General features: G+C 38.4%; 1 protein-coding gene across 19 annotated transcripts in view; it reads right to left on the reverse strand.

Moving 5' to 3' along the window:
- Positions 1 to 25,056, reverse strand: part of ptprdb (protein tyrosine phosphatase receptor type Db) — a 249,671-nt gene that overhangs the window by 76,439 nt on the left and 148,176 nt on the right. For all 19 annotated transcript variants that reach the window (XM_041784696.1, XM_041784693.1, XM_041784688.1 and 16 more), the window contains 2 exons: positions 11,874 to 12,019; positions 7,468 to 7,609 (listed from right to left, as the gene is read on the reverse strand). In XM_041784696.1, coding sequence (XP_041640630.1) covers positions 7,468 to 7,609; positions 11,874 to 12,019 — 288 coding nt within the window. The remainder of the gene's footprint in view (positions 1 to 7,467; positions 7,610 to 11,873; positions 12,020 to 25,056) is intronic.

Genomic DNA, 25,056 nt, shown 5'->3' on the forward strand with positions numbered 1-25,056 from the left:
ACCTGTCAGAGTTCTTTCCTTGGCTTCATCTAAACCACAGTAGGTAATGAAGAGAGGCACTGCAGACAAAGTTTTGGAACCACTGTATCAAACTACAGGGAGAAGAAGGAGGATAAAACTATCTCGAGAATGCAATGGCTGTTTTAAAAGTTTATGGGTAAATGCAGATTATTTAAGTCAGCGGTGGGAACAAATCCAACAAGGAGGCTGATCTTTTATTGAAGAAAAGTTCATTAGTGCTCTTATGATTACAGGCAGAAAATTGCTCTACGTAAAACAATGTTTATTTCTCTTTCATATGTTTTGGCCTCATATGGGTTTGACTTTAAAAATGTCTTACATCAATGTTAGGGATAACTGCAACAGTATCTGAGAGCATCAATTGTGTTGTTATGCTGCTTTGTCTGTGCTGATTTTCATTTTCTATGAGGGGGGGCATGAATCGTGGGAAATTAGATTTAAGTAAGTACTTCCCTCACATCTTACTTTTTGCCAAATATCAATATTTTAAAAAGTCATATTTTTATGCTTTCTCTTGTGTTTTCTAATTACATATTCATGAAAGCATTTCCTCAGTCAGTTCCCATTTCTACTGACTACTTTATGACACTTTACCTTGTGCATGGACTGAGGGTGGGTGGCTTATGTTGTTTTGCTGATATTCTGTTTAAGTAAGCACTGTGTGAGAAATTTTTGATCTACTGTGTGATATATAAATAATATCTGACTGATAAATAACACCTGTCAAATGTATTCAGTAACTGTTTTTTCCATAAACATTATGTGTTTTTCTATCATTACTTTTTTATGAGAGGTTTACTTGATATCAACCAAAATTTAAATCTAGATTTGAAAAATGTTTTCAGAGGAAAAAAAAGGTGTCAGCTGATCTTTAACCCATTAAAGTCTGAAAACACAAATTATAGCCAAAAAATTCTAATTTTTTGGAACTGAAATGTTTATTTCACTTTCTACTGAAATCCAAAAAATCCAATTTCCATAAGATTTAACATATATATGTTTTGTATCTCATTTGATACATTAGGTGTTTTTGGTAACTGATAATCCACTTAAGGGCATTTTATCATTCATCAGGTTGTATTCAGAAGGTTTTTTTTTAGTAATTTATGATCATATTGATTAGATAGAGGTATCATAAAAGTGTGTATCAAATATGATACAACAGGCTTTAAGGGGTTAATTTGAGAGATAATGCAATGGGATGATACACAAACCCACACATTTCCACACACAATAGCACATGCATATAACCATCCATTACAAAGACAGATGTAAGCAACACCAAAGTGTTAAGACAGAGCTGCTGGAGTGTGCTCATGTTTGTGTGTCCGTATGTGTGCTTCTGACCAGTTAAGTAGCCCCTGAGGTCAGAGCAGATACGTAACCCTACACTCCCCTAGTTGATGGAGCCTTCCACACATCCCACGGTTTCATTTGGATGTGCTCCCACTCCAGCACTGTTTCCACTGCAAGAGATCCAGATAATTTCACAGCCCATAGAAAAGCCCGCTTCCACAATCATGGGAAAACGGCTGTGTGAACACTGTCCTCTTTATATAAGACCCAAAAATGAAAAACACATCACTCACTGGGTTTGTCATCTGTGAATCTGGGAGACTGCAAATCAAGTCTGGTCAAACAATCGAGGGTAACTAAAGCATGAAGCTGGCTGCTGGTTCAGGAGCTTGTGAGTAATATCTGCTTAAACCTGTTCATGTCATTCGGCACTGACTCTGGGGGCTACAGTATAAGTCATGGATGCAATAAAATTAACACCTTTAAAATGTATTACAATCCAATAAAAGCTCTGTACTTTACATGCTGTGCTATTTGTCAAGACTGTGTTAGTCAAGTGGTTCTGTCTGTGCACCCATGTACAGAGGATCTAATCCTCCATGTAGGCGGCCTGTAGCTTCTTTCTTCTTACTTTCCATCTCTGCCCAGTTTAATGGTGCTGTCTCTCATATACAGGCTCAAAAGCCCCAAAACAATTCTTAAAAACTATATTGGACACATTTGACATTTTTCCTGTGAGGTGAAAGCTGGTCGGATTTGCTCCGATGAGATGTCCTGTGGGCCGAACAATTTTTTAGCAATATCAATCCGACCAACAACTGATATATAGGCTGCTGTAATGTTTACAAAAAGAAATGATCCAGTATTAGATACAGGTACCATTTAATGAGTGCTGCATGTTTAAACACTAAAAGGTTAATTAGCTACTTTAGAAAGATAATCAATTTGCAAGTAATCTAAACAGGTCACACAAAAATATGCTGAGCTTGTAACATATGACAATTTTTACAGATTTTAATGTTTTTAGGACCCACTGATGATGAATTTACAAGACTGGAATATTTATTAAATATACATTCAGCATGACCGCTTTTGGCTTTAAAACAGCAACCTGTTCACAAAACCTGATCTGAGCCCTATTTCACCTGGCCTGGGATCAGTGCACAGAGTCCAGAGGGGAGAATGAGAGAGAGCGCAGGGAAGGAGGGAGGGAGAGAGAGAGAGAGAGAGAGAGAGAGAGCCAGAGAGATAGAGAGAGAGTGAGAGAGACAGGATCCTTCAGAGATTCATTACACTGTTGTGCTATTATAGATATGGTTATAGTTACAGTATTGTTTATAGAGCTGCAAACCCTCACCTGCTGAGTGAAAACTTGACTTTTAACACATGTATGAGCCCTACAGTCATTCTTCTGCATGTCCACTCTATCTGAATCCCCCTGACTTCCCTGCATGCGTCATGAACTGGGGCATCTCTGTGCGTATTTTAGCGCTGCGCCAAGATCAAACATGCCGACCTCTCATGTCATAGGACAGCCTGTGTCCAGATAAGGATTGAATGTTCAGTTATAAAGTATTGTTTTTTATCATTATGAGAGGAATTTTTACCATTTGATGAGACCTGTAGTTCAATACGCCACAGGATTTATAAACGGTGTCCTGTTTAATCTTAAGTGATCAAGACCATAATTTCACTTCTTGTTGACATAAAATTAAATCGTATGTAAATAAAATTAGTTGATATTAGTTTGGCATTACAGATTTATTATAATGAGGGATTAAATCAGACCGGAGATTGAGCTGAGTCACTCACCAAAGTGAGATACGATGTCTGTGTTTTACGGCTGACTGACAATTACGCAGGGAAAACATTTGTCATCCTAATCCTAATCATTTAATCCCACTCAGGGGAAGAAGTTTGGTTTTACAAGGCAAAAACCTCTGGATGCCTTTATAGACTTATTTAAACTCCTATCCATATCTCTGACCCTTCCTGTCACATCAGTGAGCTGTGATGTCTATGTCATTTAAAGAATGAGTTGAGGAACAGCAGCAAAGACTCTCAGACCAGCCACCTGGTAGGGCTGGCAATAAACTCAGTCAGAACCCGAGCCCTGGACCAAGCAAGAATCATTGATGCCTTCGCCCTCAACCAAAACAACTGGAAGACTGTTTATTATGAAGACAACAAAAGAGCATGTTTTCTCAGCTGCAGAGTGTTGATTTAATGCGTTTGGGGATTAGGGCACCTATCTTAAATTCTTGTTCTTATCTCTTAATGCTTATTCATATTATGGATATAATATAAACTGAGCCTTTTGATGGCTTTAAAGGTGCAGTGTTGTTAATTGGCAGCAGAAACTGGCGGATTTTTGTGACTGAAGCTGGAGTGTGCATGAGTAAAGGGCCTGGGCCGCACTAACACTACACTTTGATGTCAAGTGGGGGGCCACAAGATATCTTCCGCCCATGCTCTAGATCCATGCTCTAAGATCTTCTTAACTACTTTAATAGCAGTTCAATGTAATAGAAGATGATGCAATCTTTTCCAAATTTTGAATACTTGTCAGGCTGATAATCGATGGTAAAACTGAACTTGTATCCATATGATCACCAGCTCCATACCTTGGGCTTTGCTCTTCTGTATCACCTATAATTTTAATATCACATGACTACAAGTAGCCAGTTAATTGACTTATCCACTGGCAAAAGACCATTGCCCTCCCAAGAAACAATAGGTTCCATGTAAATAATAATGTGACAGTAACAAAGACAGATAAGGGCTGGTTAAACACACATCATGTAGGTGCAGGGAAATTTAAAATCAGGGACAAGAAAAGTAGGAAATCTGCCTGCACACACTCAATGCCACAACAAATTCAGTACCTTTGGAAAAATCAGTACTATTAAAGAGGAAAAAAACATGTTAAATGTCAGTGGCTGAATAAAAGCTGTCTCAGATTGTAAATGATTTAGAAATGAGATGTCAATAGAACATATACAACAACTTCACATAACATATTTCATGCCTTTTCCTTTGGAGGGGCAGGGAATCGGGTTAGGGTGGCAAGGTACTGAAATAAAGCACTAAAATTTGTCTTGAAAGTATCAAATGCATTGGCATCAATACTACTTTGGTACTGGATTTTGATACGCATCCCTAGTTCTGATTGACCCGTAATGGACATGACAGACAGAACATTTTCTTTCAATCACCCATTTAGAATTCCATGAAAAGTCCTGCCCTTCTCAGATGCTTTCTATGGGAGGTTTTCCAGATGAATGTGAAATGTATCCATAAATTATGGTTGCCAATGGATATTCATAATGCTGGAAAATATCAATTTTAAGGTATTGAGAAGAAGATTAATGGCATCAGAACGTCATTAAAAGTTAGCCCAAAGTAAGTGTTTCACATTTAGCAGACATCTCTGGACCAAGGGACCTTTGTGTAAGACTTACTTAGAACAATCAACAGACAAACACTGAATTTTTACCAAACCATGAATTATACAGTATCTTACTGACTATACACTTGATCCTACAGCATATAATTTCTCTCAAGCTCATTATTATTACAGCAATTGCCAATCAAAGCCATTTACTGGAATCCGAGATTTCAATTAGCCTGCTACTAATCCTCAGTAATTAAGCTGCTGACCTTAACACTGGATCCCTCCTGTCAGACAGTCAGTCAGTCAGTCAGTCACTGGAGCTGTGTCTGCTCGGAGCCAGGGGAGACACATGACTGACAACACCCAGCATGTGTGCGTGTGTGTAGTTGTGTGCAGAGTGTGTATTTTATATCTGACATTTGGACTGTCAGTCTATCAGGGGCTATTAGCCGCTCCCAGGTGGCCTCTTATTCATCCACAACACAATGACTCCTCAGAGGAGTAGAAAGAGGCTAATCACTACATAAAGAGCAACTGTCTTTGATTGAGACTACGCCTGTGCGCATGTGTGTGAATGAGTTGCTAAGTTCACGATCACGATGGAAGACAAGAGGAGAAAGCTTCCATCAAGGGAGGCAGAAAAAAAAATCAAAAATAGATGCACAAACTCATGCGCAAGAGCACATGCAGATATCCACACACAGTTGAGCAAGTGCACACACAGACACACAAAGACGACCATGTGAGACATAAAAAAAAAAAAGAAACTTCTGGATGGATGGAGCGGAACAGCGCAGAAGATGCAAAGAGTGGTCTGATGTGAATAATTTAGAGGTTAGTGTGTGGTGGACCTAAGAGCATATGGAGGGAGAGAGAAAGAAAGAGAGGGAAATGTATTTAAAAAAGAGAAAGACAGTCAGAAAGAATGAACTTCAGGAGACAAAAACACAGACAGACCAGACGGAAGGAGAAGAGAATGGAGAGGAAGATCTGTAGACTATATTATTACCACAGAGAGACACGAGGTAAATAGAGAGAGGATAGAGTGATCAAGAGCGAGGGAGGTGAGATGGTAGAACAATAGGCAGCTCGTCCTTTCCCCATGTGCATGTAAAGGCAGGCAATGTGATTATCCACACTCGAGCAGTTTCACTCACTAAGACACTCTAGAGCTTCAAACTACCGGTACATAATGTTCTCCTAATGGACTCCACTAACAATAACATCACTATGTGCATTAATGGAGCCCTGCTTACACTGACAAAACCATCCACTGCTAGCAGATCAAAGTTTATACTTACATTCACATACGTTCCTGCTTTCAAGGATGCAGCCTAAGTGTCAAATTGGCCTCAGTGAATAGTATTTCAGGTTTAAGAAAATCAACTGAAGCACATCTGATTGATTTAATATGAAACTTGACTTTGAATGGATATTATCATAATATACCCCTTGTAAAAAAAAGATTAAACATTTATAACTTTGCCATAAAGAGTCAGTCTTTAGTTGTTCTTAACCCACATGTTAATGTGCATATAGTAAAATTTGTCTGATGTCTAACATTTAAATAAGAGCCATGAAATACGACTAGGTGTGACAGTTTACAGAGGTCGCAGTAGAATTCATACCTCAGCTTTGGGGTCACGGCTCTGTTGGGTTTGGTTAAAATAAAAACAAACAATAACTGGAAGTTCTGGTTCAAGGTCTCTCTACATCAGTATCTTGAACTGGCAGTTTTGACAGTTACAGGTTGTTCCAGCTTGTGTTACTCAAAACTACCTATGACGGTTGGTATAGTCAGCAGAGTATTTAACATCAAAGTCCCTGTAAAGTGATCTTTATTTTAGGTTTGTTGTATGACAGGCCACTGTGCAATGAACCACCAGGCCAAATTTCTGTCACGAAAAACATCTCTGAATTTATGAAATAAAGCTTCAAAGCTAAAAATGAGGCAATAAGATCTGCTCTAGGGTGCTGTGGGCGTGTTGGATGAATGAGCTAAAGCCATGCCCACTAATGAGAAATACAATCCTCTCAATTAAAAATGCTTCTGATCAGAGTTGAGCTGCCTGGCTCTGTGCCAGAGCAGAGAGACAGAAATTGGGGATTAAATTTACTGTTTTCTGGTACAACTCTCCCTCATAATATTTTTCATCATCTGTCAGCCACCGTGGCTGGTAGATGTGGGAAATTTACCTCACAATGAATGGCAGTTCACTTTCAGTGAAGGCAATGGCATCATCAAACAACAGACCGTGCTAGAAAGAACTGCTCAACAGTTCACACGAATTCCATACTGTATTTCTTGCCTTTCATTTGGGGTGGCAGGTGGTCACATTGGGGTGATGTATAGAAATGAGGCATTGATATCTGTGTTGTAATACGGTCTAGTAGGTATCAGATGTGTTGGATACAGGTGTTATGCCTGTACTGGATCTCTATACTCATCCTGAGCTGTCTTGATACCTCAGACTGCAATCTCAGCTTTTTTGCTAGTTGCTGGTTGCTACAGAATGTGGCTAAAATAAATCTGAATTAAAAAAAATGCTAAAAAAGCCCTACTAACTCATGGAAAAATTTAGAAAAAATATAATCGTTCCCACTTTGTTCACAGGGGTTGCTAAAATGGACAAAAATGAAAAATTTCTCGAAGGAGTTTCAAGTCAAGGAAAAAATTATTTCTGTTTCTCCTCACAGTTTTCTAAAAACTTCAACAGTTCAATACAAAGACAGTCTGCATGTGTTCTCACACTGACCTCGTAGCACACTGAGCCTGGTGGAGGCAGTGATCTCTCCTGCAGAGTTGGAGGCGTGACATTCATATATAGCCTCGTCTCTTGGGGTCCTAAGAGGCTGGATTCTCAAAACCGAGCCGGACCCGTCATCAAACTCTATAACCTGTCAGGGGGAAAGAGATCAATTTAGTTGAGGTAATAAATGAACGATCTTCCAAAACTGAAAAAGTTTCACCAGGACTGACAAACCCACCAATGACTGCAATCCACCCTCTGCTTTACAGAGCTTTTTTATTGTTATTACTCTCAACATCAATGTTCTTAATTACTAACACCAGTGTCAGAGAGTTTTAGCAATACCAACATTTCCTATAGAAGCCAATAACTGCAAGTTTCTAAATTATAAATAGGAATCAATCTTAGCTGACAGGTGTTTCACCTGGTTGGTGAAATGTTGGGAAACAATCAAAGACATGAAGATCAAAATAGGCTTCTAAAGACTTAATAGAGAGGAAAACAAGCAGTGAAAGGGTAACTATTTAGCCTATGTAACAGCACTGTTTTCAAAGCCTGTTTCTAAAGCACTGTTATCAATACGCAAGAAAGTTTGTTTGGATATCTAACTTAAGAATGCATGGGTTTGATACTGTAGCTGATCAGGAAAAATGAGGCTGAAAAAATATCTTTTCATGAATTTTCCATACTTTGAGGTGAGCTGAGGCAACAGGAGCAGGGCTGCATAAAGCCCAATTTAATCCTTAGCCACAAGGCATGCCTGAATCCATGGTGTTGGATCATCACTACAGACATTAAAATCAATTTAAGGTTACACCAGAGGAGCTCTTCATCATTACTTAGGGCTGAAATAAAAATGAAATGGAGCAAAGGAAAAGTAAAAATATTACAGATGTTCTTAAATATCTCTCATGTTCTCCTTATGTTTAGGATATCCTACAGAGAGATTGTTCAGAAATAATGATCTGTGTATTTGAAAAGCTTCACTTTAAGTTCAATACATGAAGGCAGAGCTTCTGGATTCTGAATTCTGAGAAGGTTTCTGCCGACTGAAATCCAATAAAAAGAAATCCCACAACAACTCCCGAATGTCTAGGCTTATATAGGGTGGATTAAAAATAAAATATCTCCCCAAGTGATTTAATCACAAACACATAGACAGCAAGATGAACTTAAACCTGGGAGGAAACTCAACTTATTAAAGTGGAAAAGCACCCAGAGCTCAAGGTGACATTGAGCAGAGAGGAGGAGAGGCTGGTTCACCGGCTCTATCACAGAGTGAGTGTTGGGGTAAGGAAATAAATCAAAGGTTAGTGCCTATGGGAAACTAATAAGGATGATCATAAGAGAATCTCATATACTGTAGCCCAAGGCATCATCTGACATATGAAAAAGTTGGAGCATTTCACACAGATGTGGAAGAGTTTTGAGTAAAAATAAAGAAATGCGGGTAAACTGATTGAGTCTTTTTGTTTGAACACTGTTACTGATAGTGTGAAGGTTCTCACAGTAAAAGGTTTTTCTGTGATAAACTGGGAAAAACAAAACGCTCAGCCTTTTGCTGCTAACTTACATTTCATGTTTTGTTTTTTACACTCCTTTCAATAATGTTTGAACTGGAGGGCATTTCCTTGATCCTTCAAATAGTTTTAGTCTACTGAATGACTGAAATTCAATCTCAGTTACTAAATTTCAAAAGGGAGCGTAAATTTAGGCTTTAGTTGATTCAGTCTGCTCTGTCAGTTTTGTTTGTTCTTTTACACATACGTTTTTGGAGTGTCCTGAGGTGCAGTCCTTTAAGATAAAGTTACAAAACTGTTTTTTAGAAATACTCAGTAAGTAGACTCCATGTTGCTCCTTACAATGCCTGCCAGATGACAATTCCCTGGTCCCTATGTCCAGACATGAGAAAATAATTTACGTCACTAGTCTGACTGCTGCAAGCATAGTGATAGTGATGCTCAAAAGGGAAAAGCCAGCAGCAGGGAAGGTTGACTGAGCAGGGGGAGGTAGGATAGGTTGGGGCTGAGATGTGGTTGATGGTCACTCACCAGGGGGATAAATAAGAGTTTGGCAGTCGGTTGTGTAAACTGTGTCTACATGCATGTTTGTGTACTTGAGGGTAAACAGGATATATGGGATGTATATGAATAATTCATGCAGATGAAGGCATAACTGCTAACTGTTTGCACATGTACTCTAGGCCATTATACATGCTTGTTTATAGGGCTGTAATCAACCATGATATCCATGATCATGTTTCAAGGGGGATCTGATTGCTAGCCTTTATTTCACAAACTTTTACAGATATCTTAAATCATAACTGAAAGTTGTCTGTTCATGACAGATATGTAGGGAGGGTCTGGCATTAAGATGACCCTTTGTCTTGATTTAAATGAATTCCTGTTTTAATAACTTTAAGAATATGTCTGTGTGTATTTATACACTCTGTCAAAGATCTCATAGTATCTTACTGGACTGTCTTAAAGCTGCTGGGTTTTCAGAGCATGCTGTCAGTTGGTTTGCTAACTCTGACTGGTAGAACCCAGGCTGTTAAACTAGAGGGTGTTACTCTCTTATGTGGAAAAAGACCTTGGTTTAATACCATAAAGTAGCTGACAATGGAAGGTCTTTTTTTTTAAGTTCAACAGCCTAGAGTAGTGATACCGGTACATTTTTACAAGTTTTGCTCTACAGTTTAAACTACAGAGTTGGACAATCTACATTAGGTTTTAAGAAAAAAAAAAACCTGGCATTATTGTTGATTTCAGGATATTATTCTTTACCATTTTGAAATTCAGATTTTTATGCATTGATGTGTCCATTTCCTGTTGCAGCTGATAAAATATAACTATAGTTGAGTTGTATTAATCCTAATACCTGTCGAAGTTACAAAAGAATAACTCGTGATTAAATCTAATAAAAAAATCAAGAGCAGAAAAACTAATTACAGCCTTGTTTGGTGAATATACAAACATTTAAAAAGCAACAAAATGTAACAGATTTTAAGACCTCATAGTCTTGCATTTAATACCCTTAAAAATCTTTACATTTTTGTTAAATTGATTGGGCAACTTTTAATACTTTTTAAACATGAGAGGTCCACTGGCTATTCTGCCATTTTGTTAATTTTCTTTTGACAAAATAAACCACTCGGAAAATGTATACCATGCTCATGTTTGGTTTGCCTCCAAAAACACAACACCCCACAAAAATGGATTTTTAAAAATTGTTATTTAAAACAATATATTGTCATTTTTAAAAAGAAATTATAATATGCTGAAATTACGAAAAAAATATCAGTGCCAGTCCTGTACAGCATGGGTCACTGTCCCCTATGTGTAACGTTAATTGTTATATCAAATTAAAATGATCATGTTTTCTGTTTTACTTGGCCTATTAACATCAAACAAAAACTGAAAGAAAGCATGTTTTCCACACAAAGTGACTGCAATGCAAAATGTGGCTTTGTTTTCAAGCTGTCATGTAGCAAAAGTAACGCATGATGAAATCACGCCGGTGTGATCGTGGACCCCTAAGAGCTACGACCCTGTGGACATGCTGGCTTGGAAATGTCTGCAGGCTGATTTTAAACTGCGAAACTTGGTGACTCTAAATGTTTCAAAATCTCCAGTTTCTGTACACCACTGTTTAACTGATGATTCATTTACTGTATTAATGTTTATTGTGAACTGTGTGAGTCTGAGCGTGTTTGATTTTGAAACAATCCATTGCTGCCATTCTTGGTTAGGTCTCCCTTGGAAAAGAGATATCTGATCTCAATGGGACCAACCCAGGTTAAATTAAGGTTACATTAAAAAAATAAACAAACAGCCAGAAGACGCAAGCTAAGCGAAAAGAATGGCACAAATTGCAAACTTGGCTCTTCTAAAATATGAAAAAAGGGGGAAAAAGCTCCAGCAATTTTATATTCCTTTAGTTAGCAGGAATTACAAATTGTGTGAAAAATGCTAGCATAGCAAGTAAGTCTCAAGCTTTTAAGTTTTTTAGCTGTTTTTCCTCGTTTAAACCATGACTATACTAGATAGCTTCAAGCTCCACCTTCATATTCTACCCACAAGTAACAGAGCAGTTCTCATTAGGCTCTTGTTGGGAAGACAATGACCAGAGTTCTCCTGCAAACTAACCCTCTAAAGACTGAATTCATGGCACAGACAGCTGAATACTAACTGCTACCAATGCTAACCTTATTTGAGCCTTATAGCTGTCATCAAATCATGATCTGTGACTGTGTTTATCAAGTAAGATTTACTCTGTAAGCGGGTGTACATGTGTGCATCCAGGGAATGTATGTTGTGGCTCAGCGGGATGCTAACTCGTCCTCATTTTAGTTTACAGCAGAACACAAAAACAAAAGTGACACTTCCTTCACTAGTTTCTCAACAACTTACCTCAAATCTCTGGTTGCTGACTTTTTTGCCTTTCTTGTTCCACACTATCTTGGGCTGTGGGTCACCTGCGGCCTGACACACAAAGGAGGCCACTCCCCCCTGCACTCCTATTTGGTCTTCTGGGGTTCGTGTGAATCTGGGGGGTGCTGTATGGAAAAGGAGAGAGCCAAATTTAACACAGTTCTGCACCACATCAGCATTTTAAACATTTATTCTTACAGGAACATATTCTACAATGTATAACTTTTGCAAACATATTTAAAACACAACATGACTGACGTTGACTGCAATAATCTGTCATTCACACTTGGTTATGAAAGCTTCGTAGTATTGGAAGCAAAGGTTTTAAGGGAAATGGCAGATGTGTGTGGCGTTTCAATGAAAAAAGGAAGCCACAATGATGTCACTCGCATTTTGTTCTCAATTCAATATTAAACGGATTAAATCACGATTGAACACTGTGGCTATTTTTGTGTGTCTGTGCTACACTGTGAACTGCTTCTTGGAGCACACATATCTATATCAGTCTTTTAGCACAGTCGTGCTCGTGGGTGGCTTATGACTGAGTCTTTTTTCTGTACATGTGTGTGCACGTTTCACCATGTTTTCCCTCTGTCCCTGTACCGCCAAAGAAGCTTAATATTTCTGCCATAAAGGATTTATGAAGACTTACTCCTGACATGACCACTAAAGCCCCTCATTCCAGGGACGCCAACAATATCATAACCACAGCCTCCGCTGGATTGTGACATCACGACATCAAAAAGATTCGGCACGTCAGTCACGGCACGTCACCGCCAGCTCGCCTAATGGCATTCCAGCCAAACCAGAAAATCCCTACTTAAGAGCTTACCGCCAACCGCCCTGACAAAGGGAGAGAAATTGCTTTTTGCTGTTAAAAAGGAGGGAGGGAGAGAGAGGGAGAAATGCTAAGCTTTCAAGAGAAGGAGAGAAAAAGAGAGAGTGTGCGTTGAAAGAGTGGGGAGAGAGCTGAACAGAAGAGCGGGCGTGATAAAGGGAGTGAGCGGGAGAGACAGATGGGGAGCAGAATGAGAAAGGAAGAGAAATCATGAACAGCAGAAGTGGAGGGAGAGAGGGAGAGATAGGAGAGTGAGAGGAAGAGAAAACGAGCCAGATGTACTGGCAAACATGGTCAGAGAGCCCCAAGCTGCCCAGTCACCTCTGCACCTTGCTGGCTCACGGCCAAATCTACCTCAGTCACTGAAACAGCCATGTGTGAGTTTGTTTGTGTGGGTTTTCAGTGGAGAGAATCAGAGGAAGTGTGTGTGTCTGCTTACTTTCATCCTTACATACGGCATGCCAGTCTGGTACATACACAATAAATATGCACACAGGAGTTTGTCAGAGTGAGCTCCATGGATTTTATGTAGCGTGAAACTTTAATTAGCAGTCTAGGTCTTTATCTGGATCAGTTTTTGAAACCATGTTGCTTTTATTTGGAAGAGGCAGCAATATAAGACAGGCCTTTGATTATTTTTAAATAGACAACACTTTTGCACAAAAAAGATGAAAAATAATAAAAAAAATTGTGTGAGAAAATGTATATCAGTTGTCTGAATCTGGATCTGAAAAATGCGAACAAATTTGATTTACTCTTAAAGTTGGGAGGTAGTATGCCAACCCACTGAATGGTGGGTACACATACCAACTTTTGAAGATCATCGTAATTTTTTGTGCCATGCTGTTTTTTTTTTACTTAATTTGAATCTGCAAACTATTTAAACTCCCAATGCATAGGGGTCTCCAACTGGAAGTGCCTTTAATTGTCATAATGTACTGCAACAACAGGTTAGTAAAAGAGACTGGGCCTTCAATCAGGATGGTCTTTATGACTATGAGGCTTTATGTTATATGCCTTTATAGCATATAATATAGCATATACACTGTATATAGCTTTAATAATGCCTAAACCACATAGCAGATAAGATCGCAGATTTTCTCTGTTTTCCCCCCTTCTTTGCATTTTTGCTTATTTAAAACTTTGGAGTTTTAAACAACTCTGTGGGCTGTAAAAAAGCCATTAAGACTTCCTGATGTTCTCTTTAAATGTATTCACTGTTTTCTGACAATTTCTATTCTTAAAGCTCCTTTTGGGAATTTTACTTGGATATAAATAGGGATACCATTCAAATTTTAATTTCTTAATAGCCACTCTGTAATACCACGTTACACAAAACCCAGACAGCATGCTATGTGTGGTTGTTTAATGAAGTGAATTATAAAAAAAAAACAAACAAACAAAAAAATAACAACACACAAGTTGGCTCAGGGATTGTAAAGGAAAACTTTTAGGGACAGGAGACATTGCTTTCTTTCTCCTCTGCTCTCTTGTCTACACCACAGCACGCAGCTTCATCTGGTAGCTTAACAAAAAAAAGCCATGAAAAGCACTGCCAATCTTTTAAGTCCAGTTAGTTAAAAATATCAGTCCAGAAATGCTGAAATTCTAACCATCAGAATGAATGTAAATTAGCTTATTCTAGCTGACAGATGGTCACATTAACATGTGTTCATGGTCAGCCACACACATTAGAAATACTCAAAATATTCATCAGAAATTTTTAGGTAAAAGCTTTTGAAAAGTGGAAATACATGTCTTGAGTATGACTTGTTACAATATATAATTTATATGTTTCTCATCCACTGTAATTTTACCTCTGTCATTCACATATTTTAATTTTGAACAATCAGGCCACCCAAAGTAAGCTAATTTGATTGACTATAAATCACAAAAACAGAAAGGTTTACTTTGACCAGAAAGTGTTCTTCTGCACATTTCAGTACATCATCCTTGCTATGAGGTTGGTCCCTACAGGTGGGACTTCTCTGAGTCAGTAACTTCACCCATGGTGCAAAAGTGTCTAATGCCTAAAGGCATTAGATGAATAATCTAAGTACAATAACCAAAAATACAATCGATCATCGTTCACTTAAGACTAGAAATGTATTATTTCAGCTTTAAGTCAACTCAAGTTGATATCTTAATGTTGTTACAAAGAAAAAGTGTTCATTACTCTGTGCTTATGATTTATTTATGTTGATTTTTTTTCAAATATAAAACTTAGTGAAATGATTTCAAATAAACATTTTCAGCACAAAATAATACTATGATAATGACTACAATCAAGATATTTTAGGTCACTATAATCGTGATGTGAAATTTTAATGAAGCTAAGCAAAAGTTTAAGCACAAAGACTATTTCTACTCACTCATCAGTCACTACTGGTGGTTCATATCCCTTCATCCATTCTTTCTCTCTTCCCACACTCGGATCAGCTGATTATGGACGTTTGCTCGCTTACATACGAAGCTAAACTGATTCTACCACAACCTCGTTTGATCAATCATCATGCACGTGTCATATTTTAAATCTTTCATCCTTTCTCCTGTAGTCAGCCATTTGTTTCAGTGTAGATGCTGCAACCCTCCTCCACCCCAGCCACCTCCATTCAGTTCATCAGCATCTAGTCTAGATCCTCATAGGTCTTGGGCTCATTTCATCTTGCAAACCTCAGTCTCCTCATTTAAGCCATCTCATTGGTTTCCCAGTCCAGTTTCTCAGAAGTCTACTCCATCTCTGATCCTGCATCCCTCATCAACACCAGCACCAGTGTCTAGACTCCATGGGGGGTATCCTATTCCTTTAGTTTGCCTCACTACCCTTTTAAGTGCATGAAGTCATTATGATGGAGTCTAACATCTTCACATCTCTAGTTATGAAACAGGCTGACATTAATATTAATGCTGGTTTGACCTATATAAGCAACAAAACCACTGAAGACAAGTACGTCCTTTCCTAGTTGTTAATGTCTTATAGGTGAGCCACAGCTCAACCTATCAGATCATTATTCTTTACAGCTGCAGTGTAAGGTGAGCTCCGTTCTCCATGACTGTTTTCATCCTCTAATCCTACGTTTCAGCTTCTTCGCTCTGGCTGTCGGTTTGTTGCTCCTAATGAGAGAACAAAACGTTGCAGGAACACTTTTTATACCTGCAGCTACAGAACCTCTCTACAAAACCAGCACAAGATGATGCTTTTTCACTTAGGAAGGATATTTATCATTTTAGTGTCGGTGTCTTTAAGCACTATCATGATGCTTTAATCAATTATGTTTTTACATTTTAACGTTAGTTTTAATGTATATACAGTGCTTAACAAATTTATTAGACCACCTGTCTCAGAGACCATCCAGCATCATGAAGTGCTTTAATGTGGACTCTTTCATTTTCAGTGAGCTCTCCATGTTTTACCATTTTGAACAGGAATGAGGAATTTCAAACTGAATTCACCTTTTTAAACCCAAATTTGAGCTGGCTCACTGGGCTTCTCTGCGAAGTCAGAAATTAATCAAGCATAACATTCAACCACTAAAACTAATTTTTCTGTTCAGGAATGCAAGTAATTAACTATAATTTGACATATTAATCAAGAAATAATAATGTGCTTTACTATTTTTTCATTTTTTTTGTAAATCAGTAAATTTGAAAATTCATGCATAACAATAACAATTATAATTTAGCATTAAAAATATCATTTTGGTTAAAGAGCTTCTACATATTGGTGTATTAACCATTGCAGAAACATAAAAAAAGATTTTGTTTTTTGCCAATTTTTACCAATGCTGTTAATTTAGGGCAGCTGTGGCATAAACTTTACTTTGGGTGGTGGTCTAATAAATTTGTTAAGCACTGTACGTTGTCTTGACCTGAGAATTAGTATTGCTTTTGTTCAATATCTTTGAATGCTCCTATCTGCACAACATTTACCTTTCAGGTGCTAATAAAGATACCCTGAACCTTGACTGTTGCCCTGGGTGGCTGTCTGTAGATGAAACTTTTATTTACACTGTAAATATTAGCAATAAATGATCTTTTTGACTATAAAAAGGAAAAAAAAAAAAAGAAATTTAATGTCAGAAAATACTGCACACTCATGTACAAGGCAGGAAAGTAATGAGATGATATGTACTGCTTTGGCCACAGGGGATGCCAAAATCCTTGAGGAGCTCAGACCTTAACTGATTCATCTTTAAAAAATAAACACATACATTAGTTGAACACATTAAAATAAAGGAAAGCTGTAGCCTTAAAATGTACATGCATATTGTGTGTGTGTGCGCGCTGCATGAGTCAGTGAGTAAGTGTGTGTGCCCCTCAAAAAAAGAGAGATAGTGAGAGGAAAAAAAGAGAGAGATGAAAACAGAAAGAATGAGGAGCAGGAGAATCGCTCTCTTAATCCTCTTGCTAATCTCTCCCCCACAAAACAAATGAAAAGTGTAAAGCCAGCAGAGCCATGCTAAAAGGCACGGTAGATCTTTCAATTGCTTTTTTTTATCTATCCCCTTCTCTTCACTATACGCCGCCGATCCCTCTCTTTATATATCTCCTGTTTAATTGTCTTAGCGTCTCCCTCTTTCTCATATTTTTCACCCCTTTATCTCTTTAAGCGCTCTTCTTTCTTTGCCTCTCGATCACCTCCCTCCTCCTTCCCTTCACAGCTGCTCTCCTTGCTCTCTCTTTCATCCTCCTCCTTGTTACTCTTTCTCCATCTCCTCCCTCCATCTCTGGGGTGTTACATAAGTCTTCCTGTCACATTGACTGACTTAATGAGGAGGGGGGAGGAAGGGGATGCAACCGTATGCTCCGCACTTCTCCCAACTTGCTTCACGCTGTTCCCCGTTCTCCCTTCTTCCTGCCATCTCTTTATCTGCTCTCATCCCTACATCACTTCTTCTCAAACTGCTGCTTCTTTTTCTGTCGTCATTTCACTCCTCTGCTCTCTCTCCATTTACGCCCTATCTGTTCTGTCTGTTGCCAAGATCATTATGGCTTTTTCAGTAGGATTAGGCATTGACATTTAGGCCAAGGAAGGGGAGGAAGGCTCCAGCTCGAAAGGGCACTCCAATATTTGTACTACTTTTATGGGATAAGAGCTTTATTATGCTGTTTTATTACTTCAAGAAAAGAAATAGCAGATTGACATAAGCTCTAGTGGGGAACTGTGCAGCAGTCACAGACTTGGATGTTCGCGCATGTCGCCTGCTCCTCCAAGCCGTCCTCTTTTCCCTCAATATGACCTAAGATGGAAGTGAAGGGGGGAACTACTGAGTGGGTCAGCAGATAAAGATTTAGATGGACTTAGACGGTGCCAATCTTTCCCCTCTTGGGTTGTGTGTGGGTTGGAGGGTGGCCTACATAAAGGTCCGTGTACAGTTGGATGTGATCTACACAACAGATGGCAGGGATTACAAAGTATGCTCCTCTCTCTGGACCACTTTCGAGTCACGGGTGAAGATGTGCAAAAAACTTTGATTTCAGGGTGAAAATAAATCAGCTGTTTAGTGCATTTAATTAAAGATTGGTGCATCTGGGAAGCTTGCATGAGTAAAAAGGCTACTACATCACTAATTTTGACTTCATGATACATAATGTGTAAAATCAGGACTAATGGGAACTGCTCTGCCTCTCTGGGCAGATCTTCTGCTCTTATTTCTCCCCTTGAATGAACCTGCAAATCATACTGGTGGGATCCTGATTTACCGGAGGAGCAGAGAAGACAAACAGCAGGACTAAATGAAGCTAATGACACTTTGTAGGAGACTTCAGGGATGTAGATGGCAGATGCTGTGTTAACCTAGAGGGACAGAGCGAGAGAGATGAAGTTTGTAAGAACAGATGCTAGCCCAAACCTCCAGGGAGTATGATTTACGCTTACAGTGTGTTAAGATGTGGAAAATGTGTAAATTCACACATATTTGGGAGGAAATAAACAGCTGAAAATAACCACAAAAGATGCATATTTCAGGTTGTAAAAATAGACTTTTAGGAGTGTGATAAAACATAGTTTTTGAATGACACTTGCATTTATGCGTTCAGCAACACACAAGCAAGTGAAATGTGCATTTTACTGCAGGGATTCCCTAAAGATAAAACCAAACTCCCACAGATCTTTCAGAGAACTGTGAAAAATTTTTTTCAATTTAACTGCTCTCAAGCTTAATCTTGTGTGCCCTCGATCACTTTGCTGATCTGGAGCAAAAAAGCAGCAGAGAGCAGACAGGCCTCCCCAAACAAAGCAAAGCAACAAAAAAGCAAAGGGTTGAGATGGATGAAATGGATCCAATGTGCATGAGAGTGCAGGTATCAAAGTTAGAAAGTGTAAAAGAGGAGCTCTAAGAAGATAGGTTTCCACAAACAGGATACAAAATGAGTGAGTTTTTGAGAAAAAGGGCAGACAGTAATGGTAGATAAGGCTGTCTGTGTTTGTGTGTTATAGATGTTCAGGTCTCATAGTGGCTCATCCCTCAGAGGAGGAAGACTGACTGAACTTCCCGTTCAGACAGATACCTAACACAAACCCTTCAGACACTTTCACAGATGATCCTAGAGTGTTTATACACAGTAAAAAACAATATCAATTTTACTTGACACGCTGTTGGGGGGTGGATTCTAGGTAGGGATTGTCATCAGCTATAATGTAGGACCAAACAGTTGAACAATGAAAACAAAATAATTTGTTGTGTTAATTTTAGAATCCAAGACAGCTTTTCAGCTTTATTTTTCTGAGTTAACAGAACAAATTTTCAGTTTTAAGTAAGCAGTACTCAAACAATTAAGTATTTTTTGTAATTGTTTTCCAGAATGCCTTTGGCTATCAGACACTTTTGCACCATGAGTGAAGCTATTGACACAGTTAGAAGAGTACCGCCTATGGGGAGCAACCACAATACACAATGGCATCAATGTTCAAGATTAAAGTATGTGATAGAGATAAAGGAAAATTAGGGTGGATAAAGATCATATAGCTTTAAGAAAAATAGTAAAACATCTAGTTCTGAGTTAAATGTAAACCTTATTTATAAGTGCAGTAAACTTTCCAAAGTGTATTCTATCTTAAAAAGTTAACTTTCAGCTATTGTTGGCCCACCTAGAGTGACACAAATGTTCAAGATTTAACAATGTGAGAGGGTTACACTCAAATGGCATATGAATCTCTGTTTAATACACTTAAAATCATTCATTTCAAACTAATATTGCAAACTTAAAATAATACAGTTAGCATCAGACAGTTAGCTTTGTGAACTCACAAAAGTTTAGTTTACTTTTTTTTTTCTGAGGTGAGTTTCTACATTTTTTAAAGTAAGCTTATCTAATTGTATTTTACAGTGTATGAGCATGAATAGCTTTTGTTAGAATCCGTGATCAGAAAAAGTCCTCTCTGAAAGTTTGTTGATCTTGCCAGCCATCGGAGCCTGCATGTGCCTCACATTTTCCAACGTGCGAAATTTGTGTGTGTGCTTATGTCGATAGTTAGGCATGTAATGAGTAATTTATAGCGCTTGCCAAAGAGAGATCCAGCTGCATAGTGTTGTTCATAGCGGTTGTGGGCGGTTAGCAGATCGCTCCCCAAATGAGAGCTGAGGCAGGGCTTGTCAGACATGTTGAGGAACGAGGCCAATAATCGGGGCTCGAGCCAGAGCTGTGATAGTCAGCCTGGAGAGTGGGCGGGAAGCTGGCCAGAAGCATAACTTAAAGCACATTAACATCAAACCGACACATTACGAGCAAATTATCAGCTGCTCGCTTTCGCCCTGGAAATGAAATTAGACTGTGGGGTCATAAACACAGAGAGACAGCCATCATCCTACAGCAGCACACATAGTGTTAATGGGAATAAACTGGTCCAATGGACCATTTTTAGGATAGAGCACTTAATTATACACACTAAAGTGTAGTAACTTTTGATAAAACTTCACATTAAAGTTGACACACATTCAAATTGAAGTGCCCAGCTGTCTAAACAGACAAATCTTAACTATCAGACATTATGCCTTGCAGTTCCTCTAAAGTATTATGTGCATGCATGTCATCTCTGTAGCTCTGATGTCTATGACATTTTGTGCATTACTGTATAAATTAAACAAATCTTTCATTTACTGAGTAAATCTATCTTTCAGATGCCCTTTATATTTATAATATTTATAGTATACATTCAAGTTTCTTGAAGTAGCAAAACTGCTGCCCACTTCGTCTCCTCTTTATTAAACCACCTCCAGTTGAAATTCTTTATTTTATTTACGCTGAAGTTTCCAAGTACTGGAAATACGTTTTGGAGTAGACTCAGGTTAAGACAAATAATTTACAGTGGAATACTCAATGAGTTAACAGAGCTCAAGACATCAGAGGCAACAGATTACCTTAAAATTTTAAGTAACTGAAAAATGTCATTTTTTAATAGCAGGTAATTAACTTTTTCCAGTTAAACTACACTGACAAAGCTTTCCTACACCTAATAATCCAACTCAAAACATGTTAAAGCTTTTTCCATACAGCTACATGTTCCTCATCAACCGTGATTTCCCCTTATTTCTATCACATACTTAAATCTTGAATATTTACGTCACTCAAGCTTGGCCAATTTAAGTGACTACAAGTGACAGTTACTGAAAGATGCACACTGAACCAGGAAGTCCTCTCCTATCATGTTCAGTCTACCATCCATTGTATATTGTAATTCTTTCCTGGGACTTCTCTGAGTCAGTAACTTAACCCATGGTGCAAAAGTGTCCCATCCCCAAAGGAATTCTGGGAAACTATGCAGATTAAGATACGACTGTCGAATAATTTGAGTACAATGACAAAAAAACCTTGAAATGACATAGTAGTAATTACTTAAAACTAAAAATGTGTTCAATTAACTCAGTAAATTAAAGCTAAAATAGTTTTTTTGGGATCTTAAGTTAACACAACTCGTTTTTTAACAAGCTTCTACTGTTCAGCCTTACAGTGTAGGACACAGCTTCAAAATGCTTATTCTAAGAAACAGTGTTTAACACATTTTGACATAAGGAGATATGCTGAAAATGACTTTTATTTTGAAAGAAAATAAGGAAAGTTACAATTTTAGCTTAAGCATAAAAATAACTTTTTACACTTAGAAAAGTAAATGAAAATTGCTGAAAGGAACAATAAAAATGTGAAATGTTTGAGAACATGAGGTGCAGATCATTTTTATCTTATTCACTGAGCTGTCGGTGAGTTTTCTTTCTTCTTTCTTTAACAGTAAAAGAGGATGTTAAGGAGCAGTGGGTGTTATTTACTATTGCTCAGAGGGCAGGTTTCACTTTGCTTAGTAGCCTCCAGCTGCTGCCCTGCTATGGTATCTTAACTACAGTTTGCCTACAATGACAAAACAGCATGAGATTTTAAAAATTCAACCTCATTGTAATTAATGAGTTAGCCCTACTTTGCACATGTATGCTTTGGTTAAGTCAGCAAGTTAAAGTGGCATCATTCCTAGATTGGACTTAAAAACAAAATCTAGTTGAAGATTTAAAAACATTTTGTCTCTGACTGAATTCATGCCATTTCAAATCTCAGACAATCCCACAGGACATGATATGACTTCTCTCACTGTCCTGTAGCCTCTCCAGCAGGCTGTCTGCCTCTCTGTGTGCTGTAGTGCTGCTGTTTTAATGTTCTCCTGTTTATGGGACGCACTCAGCCAGCTTTATTCTCTGTTTACGGCCTAGCTCTGATCTATACACTGATATGAAGACTCTTTATATGCTGGACACCAAATCTTTAGTTTTCTTGACTTTCTTTGAATGTATCCTTTTAAACTTGTGTAATAGCATTGATAATAATGCTCTTTCACAACTGATAATAATTTATGTCCAATTAACATGCCTCTTACCCACCATAGCTGCCTCAGGCTCTGGCTTGTGCCAAGTTAATCAGGGTTAATTTGTTAGAAACACAAGGGGAAGAATAAATAAAAAATGGTGTTCTTTTATGCACAGGTCATTAGGACCACATGGTATACCCACTGGGTACACAACTGCATGGGGGTCAGTGCTAGCTTCCCATAAAAATGAACAGAGGGGTTTTCTCAGAGCCGGTCACAGCTTGTTCCTCACAGACCAGTGCGTAGCTAAGTTAGAGCTAAGCTGATGCAATCCAGGCCTTTTCACAGACGGGTGCACCAGCTAAAGCTAATGCTAAGCTAACGCCGGTCAGATCTTGTTACTCACGGACGGGTACACAGCTATGCTAGCTGCTAATAGCTTCACATTTGTGGAGAGATGCAGCAGGCAGACACTTCGGCATCAATAAGGAATTTAATTTTCTCAGCTTTATTCGCCTCACTTATGGACAGACTTTAACACACTAAGATGGGGAACTTCCTGAGGAAGGGTCACAATGCTACAAATTCAGTCCGACACCAGATTCGATAGTGGAGTTCTTGCCCTTTACTCAGAACATAAACAGAGCATTTCTACTTAAACCAGTAAAAGAATAACACTCACATGATTGGCATTTTAATTTTGTGCGTTTATGAATTCTGAATGTTTGTGATGTGACCCATTTCTGTCACCCTCTATGAAGATTTATTTGCAGTGGAGCTGGTGGAGAGAGATCGTCAAGCATATAAATTAGGCTTTTTTATTTTTTGAGTCTTAATGTCATATTTTGGATGAGGATGAGTAGGCACATCATCTCTGCAGCTGAATTTGAACAATAAAAAAGAATTCTAAGAACACTCCAAAACAATATTTAGATACTGAACTGACTTATTTTTATTTATAGCTGTCATGTTGGTAATAAATGTACAATTTTAATGCATTTAGTGGTCTTTTTTGTACTTTTTTCTCTTCATTGTAGACTACTCTTGTCTCTTTATTTTCAACAAACACTGTCCAACTTTTTTGGCACCCTCTACTCCAAGAAAAATAAATTCCAGTTGATCTGTTTAACAGCAGTCAACGTGTCCCATGTTTTGTTTTTTTTTTTACTTTTATTGACTTGTACACAGACAGAGTACAAATTCTTTGAAATCTACTCTACAGCTCACAGAAGATATCTAATTTTGTCTATTCCAACTGGAAAAAAAGAAGGAAAACAAAAAGAGGAATAACACTTTCACATAGCCTTAACTTTACATGTATAAGTGAATTTATTATCATACTGGACATGATAACAAAACCATTCATTTTCTTTCTGTACTTAAGGCCTTTTGATAATTTGATCATCACTCCCCTGCCTGCAGTAGGTATCACCCACTGCCTCTATCATGCTCTCCACTGACATGAACAGATGCTGACATGTTGACATTTTGTACATATGGGCAATGAAGTCAACCCAGCTCTTGCCTTTCCCTGCACTTTCAGCAAGTCAGGCAGTACCGATCAATCACCGAAAGAGACACAATCCATCCAAGAAAATAACTGCTTGATTCACACCCTTAACTAATCCCGGGGGGGGCAAAACCTTTTAACCTTTGTGACCCAGCCTCTTCATCTGTTGACTTTTCCTCATCCATCAGCAACAAGAAGGCACGGCGCTTGCACGAAACTTGATACTTATCGCAATCTAATCTCCTGTCTGCTGTAAGTACCACACATGCTTACATACATATGGATATAAAACAGACAATTACAAACATACTCACATAGACACACACAGCTCAAACCCCAACTGACATGCCTGACCTCACAGATCTTTGATACACATGTAATGCAATACAGCCGTCTTATGTTCTTACTACATACTCACGTCAGGTTTATTTTTACAACTGTTATCATTATTTACTCTGTATGTATATAATGAAGTATTCTGCAGTAGCTGTCCAAGCAGTGGAGGCACTGAGCAGCCTGGAGGTTGTGTCCTGCGCTGTATTTACAGAGGTTATCCCTGAAGTTGGCAGCAGGGATTTGACTCAAACCTTTGGCACTTATCTGTATTTTATTACCCGCTCTCTGTTCCTTGTTTCTGATTATATCAACTGCACACCAAAACAGCAGAAAAGCCCTAAAAAGAATCTATACAGATATAACTAGAAATGCACTCAGAGAGCGCAGACCTCCGCCATCAGCCCTATCTCCCAAAAGTGAAGAATCCTTTAAAAACATTCTTGGATCCAGACGGTGATCTGGATCACTCCCAAAATCTAATTTGCTGATTACTCCCTCCCTGGTGGGATGGAGACATGGTGAGGCAAAGCATTGGCTTAGCTACGTGTGGACTGTCATGGAGGAAGCACCCATGGTCTCACCTGATGACTGAAAGTCAAAGCAGAGGTTGAATATTCCTCTATTCCTCCCAGCATTGTGAGTATTCTCGCTACAATTCGCTGTCTTTCTCTCTGTTACGCTTCGACTC

Source organism: Cheilinus undulatus, linkage group 4 (genome assembly GCF_018320785.1).
Source record: "Cheilinus undulatus linkage group 4, ASM1832078v1, whole genome shotgun sequence".
NCBI classification, from domain to species: domain Eukaryota; kingdom Metazoa; phylum Chordata; class Actinopteri; order Labriformes; family Labridae; genus Cheilinus; species Cheilinus undulatus.